General features: G+C 44.9%; 1 protein-coding gene across 1 annotated transcript in view; it reads left to right on the plus strand.

Annotated features, from left to right (window-relative positions):
- The window catches only part of LOC142390451 (leucine-rich repeat neuronal protein 1), a 52,917-nt gene that overhangs the window by 25,252 nt on the left and 7,582 nt on the right, over positions 1-20,083 (plus strand). The window contains exons 2-10 of the mRNA XM_075475884.1: positions 2,825-2,952; positions 3,635-3,780; positions 7,137-7,238; positions 7,424-7,608; positions 8,038-8,280; positions 8,886-9,008; positions 10,554-10,676; positions 13,360-13,774; positions 18,705-18,828. Of these exons, the coding sequence (XP_075331999.1) occupies positions 2,862-2,952; positions 3,635-3,780; positions 7,137-7,238; positions 7,424-7,608; positions 8,038-8,280; positions 8,886-9,008; positions 10,554-10,676; positions 13,360-13,774; positions 18,705-18,828 (1,552 nt within the window). The 5' untranslated portion in view covers positions 2,825-2,861. The remainder of the gene's footprint in view (positions 1-2,824; positions 2,953-3,634; positions 3,781-7,136; positions 7,239-7,423; positions 7,609-8,037; positions 8,281-8,885; positions 9,009-10,553; positions 10,677-13,359; positions 13,775-18,704; positions 18,829-20,083) is intronic.

The following is a 20,083-nucleotide window of genomic DNA, read 5'->3' on the forward strand; positions in this document are numbered from 1 at the left end:
ATCAGACTCACATCAGACTCACATCAGACTCATATCAGACTCACATCAGACTCACATCAGACTCACATCAGACTCACATCAGACTCACATCAGACTCATATCAGACTCACATCAGACTCACATCAGACTCATATCAGACTCACATCAGACTCACATCAGACTCATATCAGACTCACATCAGACTCACATCAGACTCATATCAGAATCACATCAGACTCACATCAGACCCACATCAGACTCATATCAGACTCACATCAGACCCACATCAGACTCACATCAGACTCACATCAGACTCACATCAGACTCACATCAGACCCATATCAGACTCATATCAGACACATCAGACCCACATCAGACTCATATCAGACTCACATCAGACTCACATCAGACTCACATCAGACTCACATCAGACTCACATCAGACTCACATCAGACTCACATCAGACCCACATCAGACTCACATCAGACTCACATCAGACTCACATCAGACTCACATCAGACCCACATCAGACCCACATCAGACTCACATCAGACTCACATCAGACTCATATCAGACTCACATCAGACTCACATCAGACTCACATCAGACTCACATCAGACTCACATCAGACTCACATCAGACTCACATCAGACCCACATCAGACTCACATCAGACTCACATCAGACCCACATCAGACTCACATCAGACCCACATCAGACTCACATCAGACTCACATCAGACTCACATCAGACTCACATCAGACTCACATCAGACTCACATCAGACTCACATCAGACTCATATCAGACTCACATCAGACTCACATCAGACTCACATCAGACTCACATCAGACTCACATCAGACTCACATCAGACTCATATCAGACTCACATCAGACTCACATCAGACCCACATCAGACTCACATCAGACTCACATCAGACCCACATCAGACTCACATCAGACCCACATCAGACTCACATCAGACTCACATCAGACTCACATCAGACTCACATCAGACTCACATCAGACTCACATCAGACTCACATCAGACTCATATCAGACTCACATCAGACTCACATCAGACTCACATCAGACTCACATCAGACTCACATCAGACTCACATCAGACTCATATCAGACTCACATCAGACTCACATCAGACTCATATCAGACTCACATCAGACTCACATCAGACTCACATCAGACTCACATCAGACTCACATCAGACTCACATCAGACCCACATCAGACTCACATCAGACTCACATCAGACTCACATCAGACTCACATCAGACCCATATCAGACTCATATCAGACACATCAGACCCACATCAGACTCACATCAGACCCACATCAGACTCATATCAGACTCACATCAGACTCACATCAGACTCACATCAGACTCACATCAGACTCACATCAGACTCACATCAGACTCACATCAGACTCACATCAGACCCACATCAGACTCACATCAGACTCACATCAGACTCACATCAGACTCACATCAGACTCACATCAGACTCACATCAGACTCACATCAGACTCACATCAGACTCACATCAGACTCACATCAGACCCACATCAGACCCACATCAGACTCACATCAGACTCACATCAGACTCACATCAGACTCACATCAGACTCACATCAGACTCACATCAGACTCACATCAGACTCACATCAGACTCACATCAGACTCACATCAGACCCACATCAGACTCACATCAGACTCACATCAGACTCACATCAGACTCACATCAGACCCACATCAGACCCACATCAGACTCACATCAGACTCACATCAGACTCACATCAGACTCATATCAGACTCACATCAGACTCACATCAGACTCACATCAGACTCACATCAGACTCACATCAGACTCACATCAGACTCACATCAGACCCACATCAGACTCACATCAGACTCACATCAGACCCACATCAGACTCACATCAGACCCACATCAGACTCACATCAGACTCACATCAGACTCACATCAGACTCACATCAGACTCACATCAGACTCACATCAGACTCACATCAGACTCATATCAGACTCACATCAGACTCACATCAGACTCACATCAGACTCACATCAGACTCACATCAGACTCACATCAGACTCATATCAGACTCACATCAGACTCACATCAGACTCATATCAGACTCACATCAGACTCACATCAGACTCACATCAGACTCACATCAGACTCACATCAGACTCACATCAGACTCATATCAGACTCACATCAGACTCACATCAGACTCATATCAGACTCACATCAGACTCACATCAGACTCATATCAGACTCACATCAGACTCACATCAGACTCATATCAGAATCACATCAGACTCACATCAGACCCACATCAGACTCATATCAGACTCACATCAGACCCACATCAGACTCACATCAGACTCACATCAGACTCACATCAGACTCACATCAGACTCACATCAGACTCACATCAGACTCATATCAGACTCACATCAGACTCACATCAGACTCACATCAGACTCACATCAGACTCACATCAGACTCACATCAGACTCACATCAGACTCACATCAGACTCACATCAGACTCACATCAGACCCACATCAGACCCACATCAGACTCATATCAGACTCACATCAGACTCACATCAGACCCACATCAGACTCACATCAGACTCACATCAGACTCACATCAGACTCACATCAGACTCACATCAGACTCACATGGCACCATACAGAGAAACATCAACTAAAACACGCAGCTCTGATTTATCTGCTGCATCTTAAACGGTTAAAAAGCAGAAACTAACACTTTTGTTCTGTTTAAATCTTCTTTATGTTCTCAGATTCTGAGAGAAAACATCCTTCTTTATCCTCTCTGCCATGGCTCAGTGCATCATGGGATCTGCGGTCCTCTTCGTGCTTCTTCTCTTCCTGTTTTCACTGTGTGCTGGAGGGGGCGTGGCCAGCCAAGGTAAACAGCACTGATTTATTCAGGAGATGAACATATACTTTATTTTTATGAAATTCAAATAAATTCAAAGGAATTCAACTTAATCAGGAGCTTTTTTAAAATATATGTAATGATTGTATATTAGAATTAGGGCTGGGCAACAATTAAAATGTTTAATCTAATTAATCACATGATTTCCCTGATTAATCACGATTAATCGCATTTGTACGCAGAATCCAAAAATGAATCCAAAAGTAGAGTATAGCTTTTAGCATTTAGCTTTATTTTAAATGTGCTGCCATATGAATGAAAGTGCCATAACATTTGTTGTGCAAACACACTTTTAACATCAGCATCTTTCTGTAGTTTTTATGTAGAAGCCTCGCTCCACTGTCTGTTTCCTTGAATGACTTGCTGCTATCAGTTGTGTGTTTTGCCTTTAAGTGATATTTTAGACTGGAACTACTACGCTGAGAAGACAATTCAACTTGGCAGTGTTTACAGATGACTTTGGTTCTGTCGACTCCGCCGTCTGGAAGAACTTTAAAAAAAAAACTTTAAAAATGTCAGTCATTAAAAGTGCTTATTTGGCTTGATGGAGATGGAGGTCATTGCTTTGCACACTAAGAATAAAGCTAAAGGAGTACAAATTGAAAAAAGAAAGAAATTAAAAACAAACTCTGGGCTGATGTTTGTCCTGCAGGTGGCGCAGCGCTGTGTCCTCTGCAGTGTGTTTGTGAGACACGACCTTGGTACACCTCACAGTCCGTGTACCACCAGGCCAGGACGGTGGACTGCAACGAACTCCACCTGCACAGATTTCCAGCCAACATCTCTGCTGACACACAGGTAACATCGCACAGGTAGCATCGCACAGGTAGCATCACACAGGTAGCATCACACAGCTAACTGTCACACAGCTAGCATCACACAGGTAGCATCACACAGGTAGAATCACACAGCTAACTGTCACACAGCTAGCATCACACAGGTAGCATCACACAGGTAGCATCACACAGCTAACTGTCACACAGCTAGCATCACACAGGTAGCATCACACAGCTAGCATCACACAGCTAACTGTCACACAGCTAGCATCACACAGGTAGCATCGCACAGGTAGCATCGCACAGGTAGCATCGCACAGCTAGCATCACACAGGTAGCATCGCACAGCTAACTGTCACACAGGTAGCATCACACAGGTAGCATCACACAGGTAGCATCACACAGGTAGCATCGCACAGGTAGCATCACACAGGTAGCATCGCACAGGTAGTATCGTACAGGTAGCATCACACAGGTAGCATCGCACAGCTAACTGTCACACAGGTAGCATGACACAGGTAGCATCGCACAGGTAGCATCACACAGGTAGCATCACACAGGTAGCATCACACAGCTAACTGTCACACAGGTAGCATCGCACAGGTAGCATCGCACAGGTAGCATCACACAGGTAGCATCACACAGGTAGCATCACACAGGTAGCATCGCACAGGTAGCATCACACAGGTAGCATCGCACAGGTAGCATCACACAGGTAGCATCACACAGCTAGCATCACACAGGTAGCATCGCACAGGTAGCATCACACAGGTAGCATCACACAGCTAACACCACACAGCTAACAACACACAGCTAACACCACACAGCTAACACCACACAGCTAACACCACACAGCTAACACCACACAGCTAACAACACACAGCTAACACCACACAGCTAACAACACACAGCTAACACCACACAGCTAACACCACACAGCTAACAACACACAGCTAACACCACACAGCTAACACCACACAGCTAACACCACACAGCTAACACCACACAGCTAACAACACACAGCTAACACCACACAGCTAACACCACACAGCTAACAACACACAGCTAACACCACACAGGTAACTGTCACATCGGGTGGGTTGGCAGGACACGCATGCGGACTCAGAGGTGGAAAAAGCAAACTGGGTTTATTTTCAACACACAGGGATTAACAAAAAGCGTGGCTGAGCCGGATGTCAAAACCAAACTGTGGAAAACAAAACATTGAACATTACTTGGCATAACATGAATAAACACTTATCTTAGGACGTAGCGTGGCGTGACAAGGGAATGGTGAGATCGTGGAATCGTGGAAAGAAATAACAAACTGAAAGGGGAGCCCGGAAACTAAATAGGGAACCCCACCCCCCTCAAGGGATGGATTCCAGACAACCCAAAAACCTGTGGGTGGGAGGGGCTTGAAACCGCAGGTCTCTGGCCTCTAGATCAGCTAATTCCCTGGACACTGTGGCAGCTAGCTCCCTGGACTCTGTGGCAGCTAGCTCCCTGGACTCTGTGGCGACTAGCTCCCTGGACTCTGTGGCTGCTAGCTCCCTGGACTCTGTGGCTGCTAGCTCCCTGGACTCTGTGGCTGCTAGCTCCCTGGACTCTGTGGCTGTTAGCTCCCTGGACTCTGTGGCTGCTAGCTCCCTGGACTCTGTGGCTGCTAGCTCCCTGGACTCTGTGGCTGCTAGCTCCCTGGACTCTGTGGCAGCTAGCTCCCTGGACTCTGTGGCAGCTAGCTCCCTGGACTCTGTGGCTGCTAGCTCCCTGGACTCTGTGGCTGCTAGCTCCCTGGACTCTGTGGCTGCTAGCTCCCTGGACTCTGTGGCTGTTAGCTCCCTGGACTCTGTGGCTGCTAGCTCCCTGGACTCTGTGGCTGCTAGCTCCCTGGACTCTGTGGCTGCTAGTTCCCTGGACTCTGTGGCAGCTAGCTCCCTGGACTCTGTGGCAGCTAGCTCCCTGGACTCTGTGGCTGCTAGCTCCCTGGACTCTGTTGCAGCTAGCTCCCTGGACTCTGTTGCAGCTAGCTCCCTGGACTCTGTTGCGGCTAGCTCCCTGGACTCTGTGGCGGCTAGCTCCCTGGACTCTGCGGCGGCTAGCTCCCTGGACTCTGCGGCTGCTAGCTCCCTGGACTCTGTGGCGGCTAGCTCCCTGGACTCTGTGGCGACTAGCTCCCTGGACTCTGTGGCTGCTAGCTCCCTGGACTCTGTGGCTGCTAGCTCCCTGGACTCTGTGGCTGCTAGCTTCCTGGACTCTGTGGCAGCTAGCTCCCTGGACTCTGTGGCAGCTAGCTCCCTGGACTCTGTTGCAGCTAGCCTGGACTCTGTGGCAGCTAGCTCCCTGGACTCTGTGGCTGCTAGCTCCCTGGACTCTGTGGCTGCTAGCTCCCTGGACTCTGTGGCTGCTAGCTCCCTGGACTCTGTGGCTGCTAGTTCCCTGGACTCTGTGGCAGCTAGCTCCCTGGACTCTGTGGCAGCTAGCTCCCTGGACTCTGTGGCTGCTAGCTCCCTGGACTCTGTTGCAGCTAGCTCCCTGGACTCTGTTGCAGCTAGCTCCCTGGACTCTGTTGCGGCTAGCTCCCTGGACTCTGTGGCGGCTAGCTCCCTGGACTCTGCGGCGGCTAGCTCCCTGGACTCTGCGGCTGCTAGCTCCCTGGACTCTGTGGCGGCTAGCTCCCTGGACTCTGTGGCGACTAGCTCCCTGGACTCTGTGGCTGCTAGCTCCCTGGACTCTGTGGCTGCTAGCTGCCTGGACTCTGTGGCGGCTAGCTCCCTGGACTCTGTGGCTGCTAGCTCCCTGGACTCTGTGGCTGCTAGCTCCCTGGACTCTGTGGCTGCTAGCTTCCCGGACTCTGTGGCAGCTAGCTCCCTGGACTCTGTGGCAGCTAGCTCCCTGGACTCTGTTGCAGCTAGCCTGGACTCTGTGGCAGCTAGCTCCCTGGACTCTGTGGCTGCTAGCTCCCTGGACTCTGTGGCGGCTAGCTCCCTGGACTCTGTGGCGGCTAGCTCCCTGGACTCTGTGGCGGCTAGCTCCCTGGACTTGGAGTCTGTGGACTGTGGTGTAGGAGAAGTGGGGGAGGAACTGGGTTTATTTTCAACACACAGGGATTAACAAAAAGCCCGGCTGAGCCGGATTTCAAAACCCAGCTAACATTACACAGCTGACACCACATAGCTAACATCACAGCTAACATCACACAGCTGACACCACACAGCTAACATCGCAGCTAACATCACAGCTAACATCACACAGTTGACACCACACAGCTAACATCACAGCTAACATCACACAGCTGACACCACACAGCTAACATCACAGCTAACATCACACAGCTGACACCACACAGCTAACATCACAGGTGTTTGTGTGCTCCAGGTGCTGCTGCTGCAAAGCAACAACATCTCATCCATCGTGACTGAACTGCAGAGTCTGACCAACCTGACAGAACTGGACCTGTCACAGAACCACTTCACCCAGGTAACTCACCTGCTGTCCTCCTCACTAAACATCCTTCTACATTTGATAAACGGTCACACCTGCGGTTGACAGGTGTGCGGTCCACTCTGGTTTCCACCATCCATCGTACAACAATCGTTTGTGGAGTCATGGATATTCTGATGTCCGTGTTCGTCTCTTGTGAAACGGTTTCTGTCCCTCTCCAGGTGAGCTCCATGGGTCTCTCTTCTCTGGCCCACCTGGTGACTCTGTACGTGGAGGAGAACCACATCGCAGAGCTGGAGGACTTCAGTCTGAAGAACCTGTCCAGTCTGGAGGAGCTCTACATCAACCACAACCACATCTCGTCCATCGGACCCAAAGCGTTTGCTGGCCTCACCAATCTGCTCCGGTAATTTTAAAGATCTTCAGCTTCAGTGTGTGATATGAGAACTTTGGAACCCCAAAAAGACCAAAAGTACCTGTGTGTCAGTGAATAAATACTTAATTTGAGCAAGAAGGCGTAGCGAGGCATGAGGGGTGTAGACGGAGTAGGATTTGGATCCCAGACGACCCAAAAGTCTGAGGGTGGGAGGGAGGGGCTCGAAGCCAGAGACGGGCTGGCGGGTGGCCAGACTTCTGGCGACGTGGCTGCAGGGGCCATGGGGCCACTCACTAGGTATAGAAGTGCCGGTGAATAGCAACAGTAATTCATTATGAACGTCGATTTGTGGTGACAATAATTGATTTTTTTCAAGAAATCCTGAAAGGTTCCCGTTCATCTCCGTCCCTGTCGTGTAGGATATTCCCCGTTCCTCATGTCTTCTGCTCGAACTTTCAGGCTCCATCTGAACTCCAACCGTCTGGCGACCATCGACAGTCGGTGGTTTGAGTCGCTGCCGTCCCTGGAGATCCTGATGATCGGGGAGAACCCCATCCTGGGACTGGAGGAGAGGAACTTCCTGCCTCTGTCCCGCCTCCACAGCCTGGTCCTGGCCGGGATGGGGCTGGTCTCCGTCCCCTCCTCTGCTTTCGTGGGCCTCGACTACCTGGAGAGCCTTTCTTTCTATGGCAACCAGCTCAGGTGTGTCTGTTTAACCTAGGTTTGAACCCCCTTTACCTTGGTTTTAACCCTCTTTACCCTGGTTTGAACTCCTTTTACTTTGGTTTTAGCCCTCTTTACCCTGGTTTGAACCTCTTTTACTTTGGTTTTAACCCTCTTTACCCTGGTTTGAACCTCTTTTACTTTGGTTTTAACCCTCTTTACCCTGGTTTGAACCTCTTTTACTTTGGTTTTAACCCTCTTTACCCTGGTTTGAACCTCTTTTACTTTGGTTTTAACCCTCTTTACCCTGGTTTGAACCTCTTTTACTTTGGTTTTAACCCTCTTTACCCTGGTTTGAACCTCTTTTACTTTGGTTTTAACCCTCTTTACCCTGGTTTGAACCTCTTTTACTTTGGTTTTAACCCTCTTTACCCTGGTTTGAACCTCTTTTACTTTGGTTTTAACCCTCTTTACCCTGGTTTGAACCTCTTTTACTTTGGTTTTAACCCTCTTTACCTTGGTGTGTCTCTGCCTGATTCCTGGTTAACCTCCGATGTTGAAGTGTCACATTTGGCTCCTAATTGGCCACAAAGTTAGAGTCAGTGAAGGTAGTTTATTCAGGCTGTCTCTTGTCCACCTGTCAGGTCTGTTCCTCGGGATGCTCTGAGTGTCCTCCAGAACCTCAAGTTCCTGGACCTGAACAAGAACCCGATCAGCCGAATCCAACAAGGAGACTTTCAGAACCTTCAGCACTTGGAGGAACTCAGGTGAGTCTAAAAACACGTTCCATGACTTCCTACGGGGAAAGTTAGAATCAGCAGAATGTCCTGAAGGTTTCCTCTCACAGTCCATAAGTTCTGACATTCTTCATACGCCTGTTTGTGTATCCTGGGACAAAGATGGGGGTCCAGTTAAATGGATCAGTCCAGCCGGAACTGTTGCTCAACTCAACTGTGGACATGAATAAAGTTTAAGACTCCCGGAACTGACATGAAACAAGGAAAATAACAAGTTCGGTAGGGATGGGAATGGATAAGATTTTTACGATTCCAATTCCATTTTCGATTCTGCTTAACGATTCGGTTCTTTGTCGGTTCCCTTATCGATTCTCATTTGGAGAAAAAGGACAACAAACCGGTCGATTAGCATCAACTTTGTTTAGTTTAGAAGTAACACGAGTCATGACCTCACAAACCCAACAACGGTGAGGTCCACATTGGTCTATCCTGGCCTGGGTAATTTAACTCTTCCTGCTCTGGTGAAAGGAGAAGCTGGAGGTAGAGGTGAACTGGGGGTAGTACCACCAGCCTCTGGCTCTGAGCCAGTCAGGCTCTGTCTCTCATGATTTCATCTAAATGTAATGCCTGAGAAGGCATTCATTTAACCTTAACCGTTACTAACAGCAGCTTTTACAATCAGGCAAATGGTGCTAACATGATAGGCAGTGTTAGTTAGTTAGTTAGATACCTGCAGTGTTAGCCGAGGACATGCTAACGTTGCTAACATTGCTGGGTTCAGATTCACCAACGTTAATCATTCATTCATAGTTATTGCATGTTGGTAGTATTTCCTCCCTTTGGTGAAATATTCACTTTACAAGTTGCCCTGTTGTCGTCTTTTTTAGGGATGTGGAACCAAACTTTCGAGCGTTTGTACCGCTTGGGCGCCATGTTTACTGTTGGCTGCTGGCTGCGCTGGACTCGCCACGCAACGCTGCGTGGTGACGTCATTCGCGCCCACTGGGATCGATAAGGGAATCGTTTGCAAAGTCGCCAAACGATTCCAAGGAATTGAAACACTGGGAACCGGTTCTCAACAAGAACCGGTTCTCGATTCCCCTCCCTAATGTTCGGTTCATGATGGTCAACAGAGAAAAACATTCTGGTGGTCAGCTCATTTTGGGTTTGAGTTAACTAAATTATCTGCCTAAAAAAAGCTGGAGATTTGGGTCGGAACGATGAATTCAATGTTTAAGTGCCTTAAATTTCCATTCTTTCTCATGTCCATCAGGTGGAGACTCCTGGGCCCAAATGCTTCTGCTTCTAAGTAAACGTATTCACGGAACTCTTTGGAGTCACTCGGTCATATCTTTTTTTTATGACTGCTTTCACTTTCAGATGAAGAATGTGAGAGTTAAAGCTTCACAACGGTTTCATTCTTTTGAATAAAATGAATAGTTTGGGGGCTTTTAAATCTCATGTTTACATGTGTGAGATCACCACTGAATTTCTCAGCCTGTAGAGGTAAATGTTTCTCTTGCTTTATTCATATTATTATGTATTATCATAGTTCTGTGTTGTGTTTGGCCTCAGTTTGAACAACATGGAGGAGCTGCTGATGGTCGAACGAGCAGCTTTCCGGAACCTTCCAGAGCTTGCCAAAGTGGAGCTGTGCAACAACCCTCGACTGTCCTACATGGACCCGCAGGCCTTCAGGTGATTTAGTCTGTTATTCCTGCTTTTCATTCAGGAATGTTTGGTTTTCGTGCTTCTTTTTGTGGGGTTGCATCGGAGGCCTGCAGCAGCTTCTGTTGCTGTAACGCAAACTAAAAGAAACAAACACTTTGTACTGATCAAGCTGCCAGTTCCTCCATCATTAAGCTGATGGACAGTTTTATTAATGAGATCATAATCTCTCACAGTCCAGGGATTTTAAAAACTGTTAAATATGCCAGAATTTCACTCAAAATAAAATGATATCAGCCTCCATCTGAAGGTTCCTGTCCTGCACAGCGACATTAAAGCTACACTCTACGCTGATGACACGGCCATTTATAGTGAATGTAAATGTACTTTATTTATTCAGCCCTTTACAGACAATCCTTACGGTGTACCAAAGTGCTTTACAGCAGGTAATAAATAAAGAGAAGAAGAAGTAAAAACAAGAAAAGAACAGTGAAAGCAATAAAATACAACAAAATCGAATAAGATAAAGTGTCATCATACTACTGGGTATTAAAAGCAATCCTAAATAAGTCATTTTTACTAACTAGTAATTAATAACTAGTAACAGCGCCATTTAATCTTTACCTGAACTCTGTCCAGTCTTTCCTGGAGCTGAATTACATCTGAAAACACAGCTTTTTCTTCCATTGTGAGCCCTTAAAACAGCAGGAGCACCATCCCCACATGACTTAAAAGCCACCAGCAGGTTTAAAACCTCCAGTTTGGGTTTCCCAGAGAATAAATGGAAATGTACTTTATTTATTCAGCCCTTTACAGACAATCCTTACGATGTACCAAAGTGCTTTACAGCAGGTAATAAATAAAGAGAAGAAGAAGTAAAAACAAATAAAAACAATAAAAGAACAGTGAAAGCAATAAAATACAACAAAATCGAATAAGATAAAGTGTCATCATACTACTGGGTATTAAAGCCATCCTAAATAAGCAGGTTTTTACCCTGGATCTGAAGAGGCCCAGGTCAGAAATAAGAGGCAGCTGGACGGGGGGCTTATTCCAGAGCCTGGGGGCAGCTTTGGGAAAAGGCTCGCTCACCCCAGGGTTTGTGTTCTGACCTGGGCACTTCCAGCAGAAACTGATCTGTTGACCTCAGAGCTCTACCAGGACTGTTAAAGCTCAGATAAATACGACGGGGCGAGGCCGCTGAGAGCTTTAAAGGGCTGATGCTTGGTTTAACTCCCACCAACATGTTCTGCTCAGCAGTCGCCCTGTTTCACACGGACACTTTTTACCGTCGCACAACGTTTGCAGCAGCTCGATTTGATGGAGGAAACCGGAGAAAACAGCGAGGAGCAAACCTAATGTCAGGAGGGTCTCCTGGTTAAAGGGACAGTTCGCCTCTTTTGACATGAAGCTGTGTGCCATCCCATATCAGCAACATCATTTATGACAGTGATTCTCACTATTTTTTTTCCCAAGAGCCACATTGTCAGAGCAAAATCAAGGGCAGAGCCACTTTTACCACAACATACTAAAGTCCCCTTTAGCAAATCTGCATTTCTGCATATAAAACATCCCACAAAAACAGAAACAACACGGCCAATACATGTTCAATTAAGACCACATTTACCTTAATACTGGGCTGAGCGGAAGCTGGCCTGCATGTGCTCGACTTTCTTCATGTTGTATTTGTAGTTTGTTGTTGTAATCATAGTGAGACATTCAGGATGAGCATGGTTTTGTGCTGGTTTTTGCCGTTTTTTAGTTAAAAACCGATCCATTGTGCCGGCATCTCACGCTGGCTAAAGGAGCTAGCGTGCTCTGGCTAAAGGAGTTAGCGTGCTCTGGCTAAAGGAGCTAGCGTGCTCTGGCTAAAGGAGCTAGCGTGCTCTGCGGTCAAGTGTGACGGTGGTTTAAGCGGGCTGCGTTGCCAGGTTTAGGCTAACAGTTCCCCCTTTAGGAAACAACATTAAACCTTAAATAATACTTAATAAAAATACTTAATACTGTGCAGTATTCGCTGTGTGTTATTTGAAAAAATGTATTGTTATTGTTACCATATTGTTATAAAGCTACTATGCGAGTGCGAGCCGCCAATTAGAGCTTGAGGAGTCGCACAGTGAGGATCTCTGATTTATGAACATCTTCTTACCCCCTGCTGCGTCCTGTGAGCAGAGTTCCAGCTGAGTTTTGGTGTTGATGAAGGTAGTCCGGCTAGTTGGCTGGGGTTTAAAAAATAAAGCGTTTTGCTTCTCAGAACAATATGCGTTCAGCAGAGTAATACATTTGCATCACAAAATGGTTCTCCAGGAAAAAGTCAGAGCTCACAATCTCTTGGCCCTATTTTCTCTCCCTTCGTATCACTGCCTGCTGCCGCCGACCGAAGAGCAGAGCGAGCAGCAAACAGCGTAACAGGCGCGGCTGTCAGCAGGCGGCAGCAGGGGGTAAGAAAATGTTCATAAATGATGTTGCTGATATGGGATGTCATACAGCTTCATGTCAGAAGAGGTGAAGTATCCCTTTAAAGCTTCTCTTCTACGTTGATGACACGGCCATTTATAGTAGGGCTGATGCTTGGTGTAACTCCCAACAACCTTTTCTGATTTGATGGAGGAAACCAGAGAAAAACAACGAGGAGCAAAGCTAGTTTCAGGAGGGTTTCCTGGTTAGATAAAGGTCATTTTGTGAGTTTATTTTCTTCTCCTTCTCCCCTCAGTGACCTCTCCTCCCTCCGGACGCTCCTCCTCCATAATAACCAGCTCAGCCTCCTCTCCGGGGACCTCCTCGCCTCCCTCCCGGCCCTGGAGAAGCTGTCCCTGCACTCCAACCCCCTGCGGTGCGACTGCCTCTCCTCCTGGGGGCCTCACATCGGCAACCAGTCGCAGCTGAAGCTGCTGGAGCCGTCCATCACCCTCTGCTCCTCCCCACAGCACCTGGTTGGCCGGCAGCTTCAGGAAGTGGTGGCGGTGGCGTGGGGAGGGGGCGGGGCCGACAGCTGCCTGCCTCGCATCTCTCCGCACGCCTTCCCTTCCACCATGAACGTCAGCACCGGGCAGCCAATCACCATGGAGTGCTGGGCGGACGCTGACCCCGCCCCCCAGTTCTACTGGGTGACACCGACTGGAGACAAGGTGAGCGGAGTCACATGGGTGTGGGTGTCTGCTCAGGTGAACGCAGAAAGATAACGATGGGGAGGAATTCAGTTCAGTTTTATTTAGAAAAACATTCAAAGATGCAGTCCAATTACAATCCAATTCACCGTAATACATTGGCTGTGTTCGAAACCGCATACTTCTCCTACTACTCCTACTAACTTTCTGAGTTAGTATGCGAGTTTGAGTAAGCAGAAGTTCCCGGATGCATACTAGATTCTCTGAAATGTTGGGTATGCATCATGAGGTTACTGCTCATACTCAAACTACCCAAGATGCAACGTAACGTGACGTCGCCGATCGTCATTTCCTGTCAAAACGGCAGTTTCAAGCTAGCTACAACGAGGGTAGGTTCACTTCCTGTTTTCAAAACGAAAGCACCAATTGTATGGTAATGGCTTTCCCTATGATAAAAGGCAACGGGTATTTTATTTTGTGAAAATAACCGGAAGTGCGTTAGCTCACTGCGGCTAGCTTTAGTAGCGCCGAATTCGTGGGAACTAAATTGTAAACAGCCGGTATTTTGTCAGGTTTTCAACACGTTGGGGATCTAAACGACTACTTTCTCTCCTGAAAATGTTTCAAATGTTGCTAAAGTTTACAGAGTTTAGAGCTTAAGAGAAATCAGCTTCAGGCCGGCTGATTTCGGCTCGGGCAGGAGCCAAATGCATTGTGGGTAAATGCTCTGCATACTGTCTAATCGATGAGTATGCAGTATGTAGTATGTAGTATGCAGTATGTAGTATGTAGTATGCAGTATGTAGTATGCAGTATGTAGTATGCAGTATGTAGTATGTAGTATGCAGTATGCAGTATGTAGTATGTAGTATGCAGTATGTAGTATGTAGTATGCAGTATGTAGTATGCAGTATGTAGTATGTAGTATGCAGTATGTAGTATGTTGTATGCAGTATGTAGTATGTAGTATGTAGTATGGAAGTATGCAGTATGCAGTATGCAGTATGTAGTATGTAGTATGCAGTATGCAGTATGTAGTATGTAGTATGTAGTATGCAGTATGCAGTATGTAGTATGTAGTATGTAGTATGGAAGTATGCAGTATGTAGTATGCAGCATGCAGTATGTAGTATGTAGTATGGAAGTATGCAGTATGTAGTATGTAGTATGTAGTATGTAGTATGGAAGTATGCAGTATGTAGTATGCAGCATGCAGTATGTAGTATGTAGCATGGAAGTATGCAGTATGTACTATGGAAGTATTTAGTATGTAGTATGCAGTATGTAGTATGCAGTATGTAGTATGTAGTATGCAGTATGTAGTATGCAGTATGCAGTATGTAGTATGCAGTATGTAGCATGCAGTATGTAGTATGTAGTATGCAGTATGTAGCATGTAGCATGTAGTATGTAGTATGTAGCATTTAGCATGTAGTATGTAGTATGGAAGTATGCAGCATGCAGTATGTAGTATGGAAGTATGCAGTATGTAGTATGGAAGTATTTAGTATGTAGTATGCAGTATGCAGTATGTAGTATGCAGTATGTAGCATGCAGTATGTAGTATGGAAGTATGCAGTATGCAGTATGCAGCATGGAAGTATGCAGTATGTAGTATGTAGTATGTAGTATGGAAGTATGCAGTATGCAGTATGCAGCATGGAAGTATGCAGTATGTAGTATGTAGTATGTAGTATGGAAGTATGCAGTATGTAGTATGTAGTATGCAGCATGCAGTATGTAGTATGTAGCATGGAAGTATGCAGTATGTACTATGGAAGTATTTAGTATGTAGTATGCAGTCTGCAGTATGTAGTATGCAGTATGTAGCATGCAGTATGTAGTATGTAGTATGCAGTATGTAGCATGTAGCATGTAGTATGTAGTATGTAGCATTTAGCATGTAGTATGTAGTATGGAAGTATGCAGTATGCAGTATGCAGCATGCAGTATGTAGTATGGAAGTATGGAAGTATGCAGTATGTAGTATGGAAGTATTTAGTATGTAGTATGCAGTATGCAGTATGCAGTATGTAGTATGCAGTATGTAGCATGCAGTATGTAGTATGTAGTATGGAAGTATGCAGTATGCAGTATGCAGCATGGAAGTATGCAGTATGCAGTATGCAGCATGCAGTATGTAGTATGTAGTATGGAAGTATGCAGTATGTAGTATGGAAGTATTTAGTATGTAGTATGCAGTATGCAGTATGCAGTATGTAGTATGCAGTATGTAGTATGCAGTATGTAGTATGGAAGTATGCAGTATGTAGTATGGAAGTATTTAGTATGTAGTATGCAGTATGCAGTATGCAGTATGTAGTATGTAGTATGGAAGTATGCAGTATGCAGTATGCAGCATGGAAGTATGCAGTATGCAGCATGCAGTATGTAGTATGTAGTATGGAAGTATGCAGTATGTAGTATGGAAGTATTTAGTATGTAGTATGCAGTATGCAGTATGTAGTATGCAGTATGTAGCATGCAGTATGTAGTATGCAGTATGTAGTATGGAAGTATGCAGTATGCAGCATGCAGTATGTAGTATGTAGTATGGAAGTATGCAGTATGTAGTATGGAAGTATTTAGTATGTAGTATGCAGTATGCAGTATGTAGTATGCAGTATGTAGCATGCAGTATGTAGTATGTAGTATGTAGTATGCAGTATGTAGCATGCAGCATGTAGCATGTAGTATGTAGTATGTAGCATTTAGCATGTAGTATGTAGTATGTAGCATTTAGCATGTAGTATGTAGTATGGAAGTATGCAGTATGCAGTATGCAGCATGCAGTATGTAGTATGGAAGTATGCAGTATGTAGTATGGAAGTATTTAGTATGCAGTATGCAGTATGTAGTATGCAGTATGTAGCATGCAGTATGTAGTATGTAGTATGGAAGTATGCAGTATGCAGTATGCAGCATGGAAGTATGCAGTATGCAGTATGCAGCATGCAGCATGCAGTATGTAGTATGTAGTATGTAGTATGGAAGTATGCAGTATGTAGTATGGAAGTATTTAGTATGTAGTATGCAGTATGCAGTATGCAGTATGTAGCATGTAGTATGGAAGTATGCAGTATGCAGTATGCAGCATGCAGCATGCAGTATGTAGTATGTAGTATGTAGTATGTAGTATGGAAGTATGCAGTATGTAGTATGGAAGTATTTAGTATGTAGCATGCAGTATGCAGTATGTAGTATGCAGTATGTAGTATGGAAGTATGCAGTATGCAGTATGTAGTATGTAGTATGTAGTATGGAAGTATGCAGTATGTAGTATGGAAGTATTTAGTATGTAGTATGCAGTATGTAGTATGTAGTATGGAAGTATGCAGTATGCAGTATGCAGCATGCAGTATGTAGTATGGAAGTATGCAGTATGTAGTATGGAAGTATTTAGTATGTAGTATGCAGTATGCAGTATGTAGTATGCAGTATGCAGTATGTAGCATGCAGTATGCAGTATATAGTATGCAGTATGTAGTATGGAAGTATGCAGTATGCAGCATGCAGTATGTAGTATGTAGTATGTAGTATGGAAGTATGCAGTATGTAGTATGGAAGTATTTAGTATGTAGTATGCAGTATGTAGTATGCAGTATGTAGCATGCAGTATGTAGTATGTAGTATGTAGTATGCAGTATGTAGCATGTAGCATGTAGTGTGTAGTATGTAGCATTTAGCATGTAGTATGTAGCATGTAGCATGTAGGATGTAGTATGTAGTATGTAATAGGCGGTTTCGAACACAGCCAAAGAGAGTATAGAGAGCAGAGATAAGAGGTGCATCATGGGAGGTCCCCCAGAATTCCATGCCTATATTACGACCAGAATTTAATTGTTACTGTGTGAGATACAATTTGTTACAACTAGGGCCGGGCGAGTTAACTCGTTACTTATTTAATGCCGATAAATATTTTATCGCGCATTAACGCAGGTTTTATTATTTATTTTATTCTGTAAAAGTCTGTCGCTCACAGGCTTTTATTTTGTAAAAGTCTGTCGCTCACAGGCTTTTATTTTGTAAAAGTCTGTCGCTCACAGGCTTTTATTTTGTAAAAGTCTGTCGCTCACAAGCTTTTATTTTTTAAAAGTCTGTCGCTCACAGGCTTTTATTTTGTAAAAGTCTGTTGCTCACAGGCTTTTATTTTGTAAAAGTCTGTCGCTCACAAGCTTTTATTTTTTAATAGTCTGTCGCTCACAGGCTTTTATTTTGTAAAAGTCTGTTGCTCACAGGCTTTTATTTTGTAAAAGTCTGTCGCTCACAAGCTTTTATTTTTTAATAGTCTGTCGCTCACAGGCTTTTATTTTTTTAAAGTCTGTTGCTCACAGGCTTTTATTCTGTAAAACTCTGTCGCTCACAGGCTTTTATTTTGTAAAAGTCTGTCGCTCACAGGCTTTTATTTTTTAAAAGTCTGTTGCTCACAGGCTTTTATTTTTTTAAAGTCTGTTGCTCACAGGCTTTTATTCTGTAAAACTCTGTCGCTCACAGGCTTTTATTCTGTAAAAGTCTGTCGCTCACAGGCTTTTATTCTGTAAAAGTCTGTCGCTCACAGGCTTTTATTCTGTAAAAGTCTGTCGCTCACAGGCTTTTATTTTGTAAAATTCTGTTGCTCACAGGCTTTTATTCTGTAAAAGTCTGTCGCTCACAGGCTTTTATTTTGTAAAATTCTGTTGCTCACAGGTTTTTATTTTGTAAAAGTCTGTCGCTCACAGGCTTTTATTTTGTAAAGAAAAAAACAAAATGTTATGCCACTTTCATTCATATGGCAGCACATTTAAAATAAAACTAAATGCTAAAAGCTATACGCTACTTTTGGATTCATTTTTGGATTCTGCGTACAAATGCGATTAATCGTGATTAATTAGATTAAACATGTTAATCGCTGCCCAGCCCTGGTTGTAACTTTCTTTATAAATGGAGGCTGTCTCTCCTGCTTCCTGATCAGGTGAGCTCGGAGGCGGTGGCTGCACCAATCATATCAGAGCAGGGCCCGAGCCGGAGGAAGAAGAAGCATCGCATGTCGGAGCCCGGAGCGTTGGTGATCGAACACGCCGACCCGTCAGATGCAGGTCAGCCCGCTGCTCCACATCCATCCTGATCAGAGCTTTCACCTTTGTGTTGTGTTAAGTTTGTCTTTTTTTTACCTCGGCTTTAACCCCCTTTACCTTGTTTTTAACCCCTTTACCTTGGCTTTTAACCCCTTTCACCTTGGCTTTAAATCCCCTTTACCTTGGCTTTAATCCCCTTTACCTTGGCTTTTAACCCCTTTCACCTTGGCTTTAAATCCCCTTTACCTTGGCTTTAAATCCCCTTTACCTTGGTTTTTAACCCCTTTACCTTGGTTTTAATCCCCTTTACCTTGGTTTCCAACCCTCTTTACCTTGGCTTTAACCCCCTTTACCTTGGCTTTAACCCCTTTACCTTGGTTTTAACCCCCTTTACCTTGGTTTTTAACCCCTTTACCTTGGTTTTAATCCCCTTTACCTTGGTTTCCAACCCTCTTTACCTTGGCTTTAACCCCTTTACCTGGGTTTTTAACCCCTTTACCTTGGTTTTAATCCCCTTTACCTTGGTTTCCAACCCTCTTTACCTTGGCTTTAACCCCCTTTACCTTGGCTTTAACCCCTTTACCTGGGTTTTTAACCCCTTTACCTTGGTTTCTAACCCCTTTACCTTGGTTTTAACCCCCTTTACCTTGGTTTTTAACCCCTTTACCTTGGTTTTAACCCCCTTTACATTGGTTTTTAACCCCTTTACCTTGGTTTTAACCCCCTTTACCTTGGTTTCTAACCCCCTTTACCTTGGCTTTAACCCCTTTCACCTTGGTTTTAATCCCCTTTACCTTGGTTTTAACCCCCTTTACCTTGGTTTCTAACCCCCTTTACCTTGGCTTTAACCCCTTTACCTTGGTTTTAATCCCCTTTACCTTGGTTTTAACCCCCTTTACCTTGGTTTGAACCCCCTTTACCTTGGTTTTAATCCCCTTTACCTTGGCTTTAACCCCCTTTACCTTGGTTTTAATCCCCTTTACCTTGGCTTTAAACCCCTTTACCTTGGTTTTAATCCCCTTTACCTTGGTTTTAACCCCCTTTACCTTGGTTTGAACCCCCTTTACCTTGGTTTTAATCCCCTTTACCTTGGCTTTAACCCCCTTTACCTTGGTTTTAACCCCTTTAACTTGGTTTTAACCCCTTTACCTTGGTTTTAACTACGTTACCTTGGTTTTAACCCCTTTACCTTGGTTTGAATCCCTTTACCTTGGTTTGAACCCTTTTACCTTGGTTTTAACCCCTTTACCTTGGTTTTAATCCCCTTTACCTTGGC

Source organism: Odontesthes bonariensis, chromosome 10 (genome assembly GCF_027942865.1).
Source record: "Odontesthes bonariensis isolate fOdoBon6 chromosome 10, fOdoBon6.hap1, whole genome shotgun sequence".
NCBI classification, from domain to species: domain Eukaryota; kingdom Metazoa; phylum Chordata; class Actinopteri; order Atheriniformes; family Atherinopsidae; genus Odontesthes; species Odontesthes bonariensis.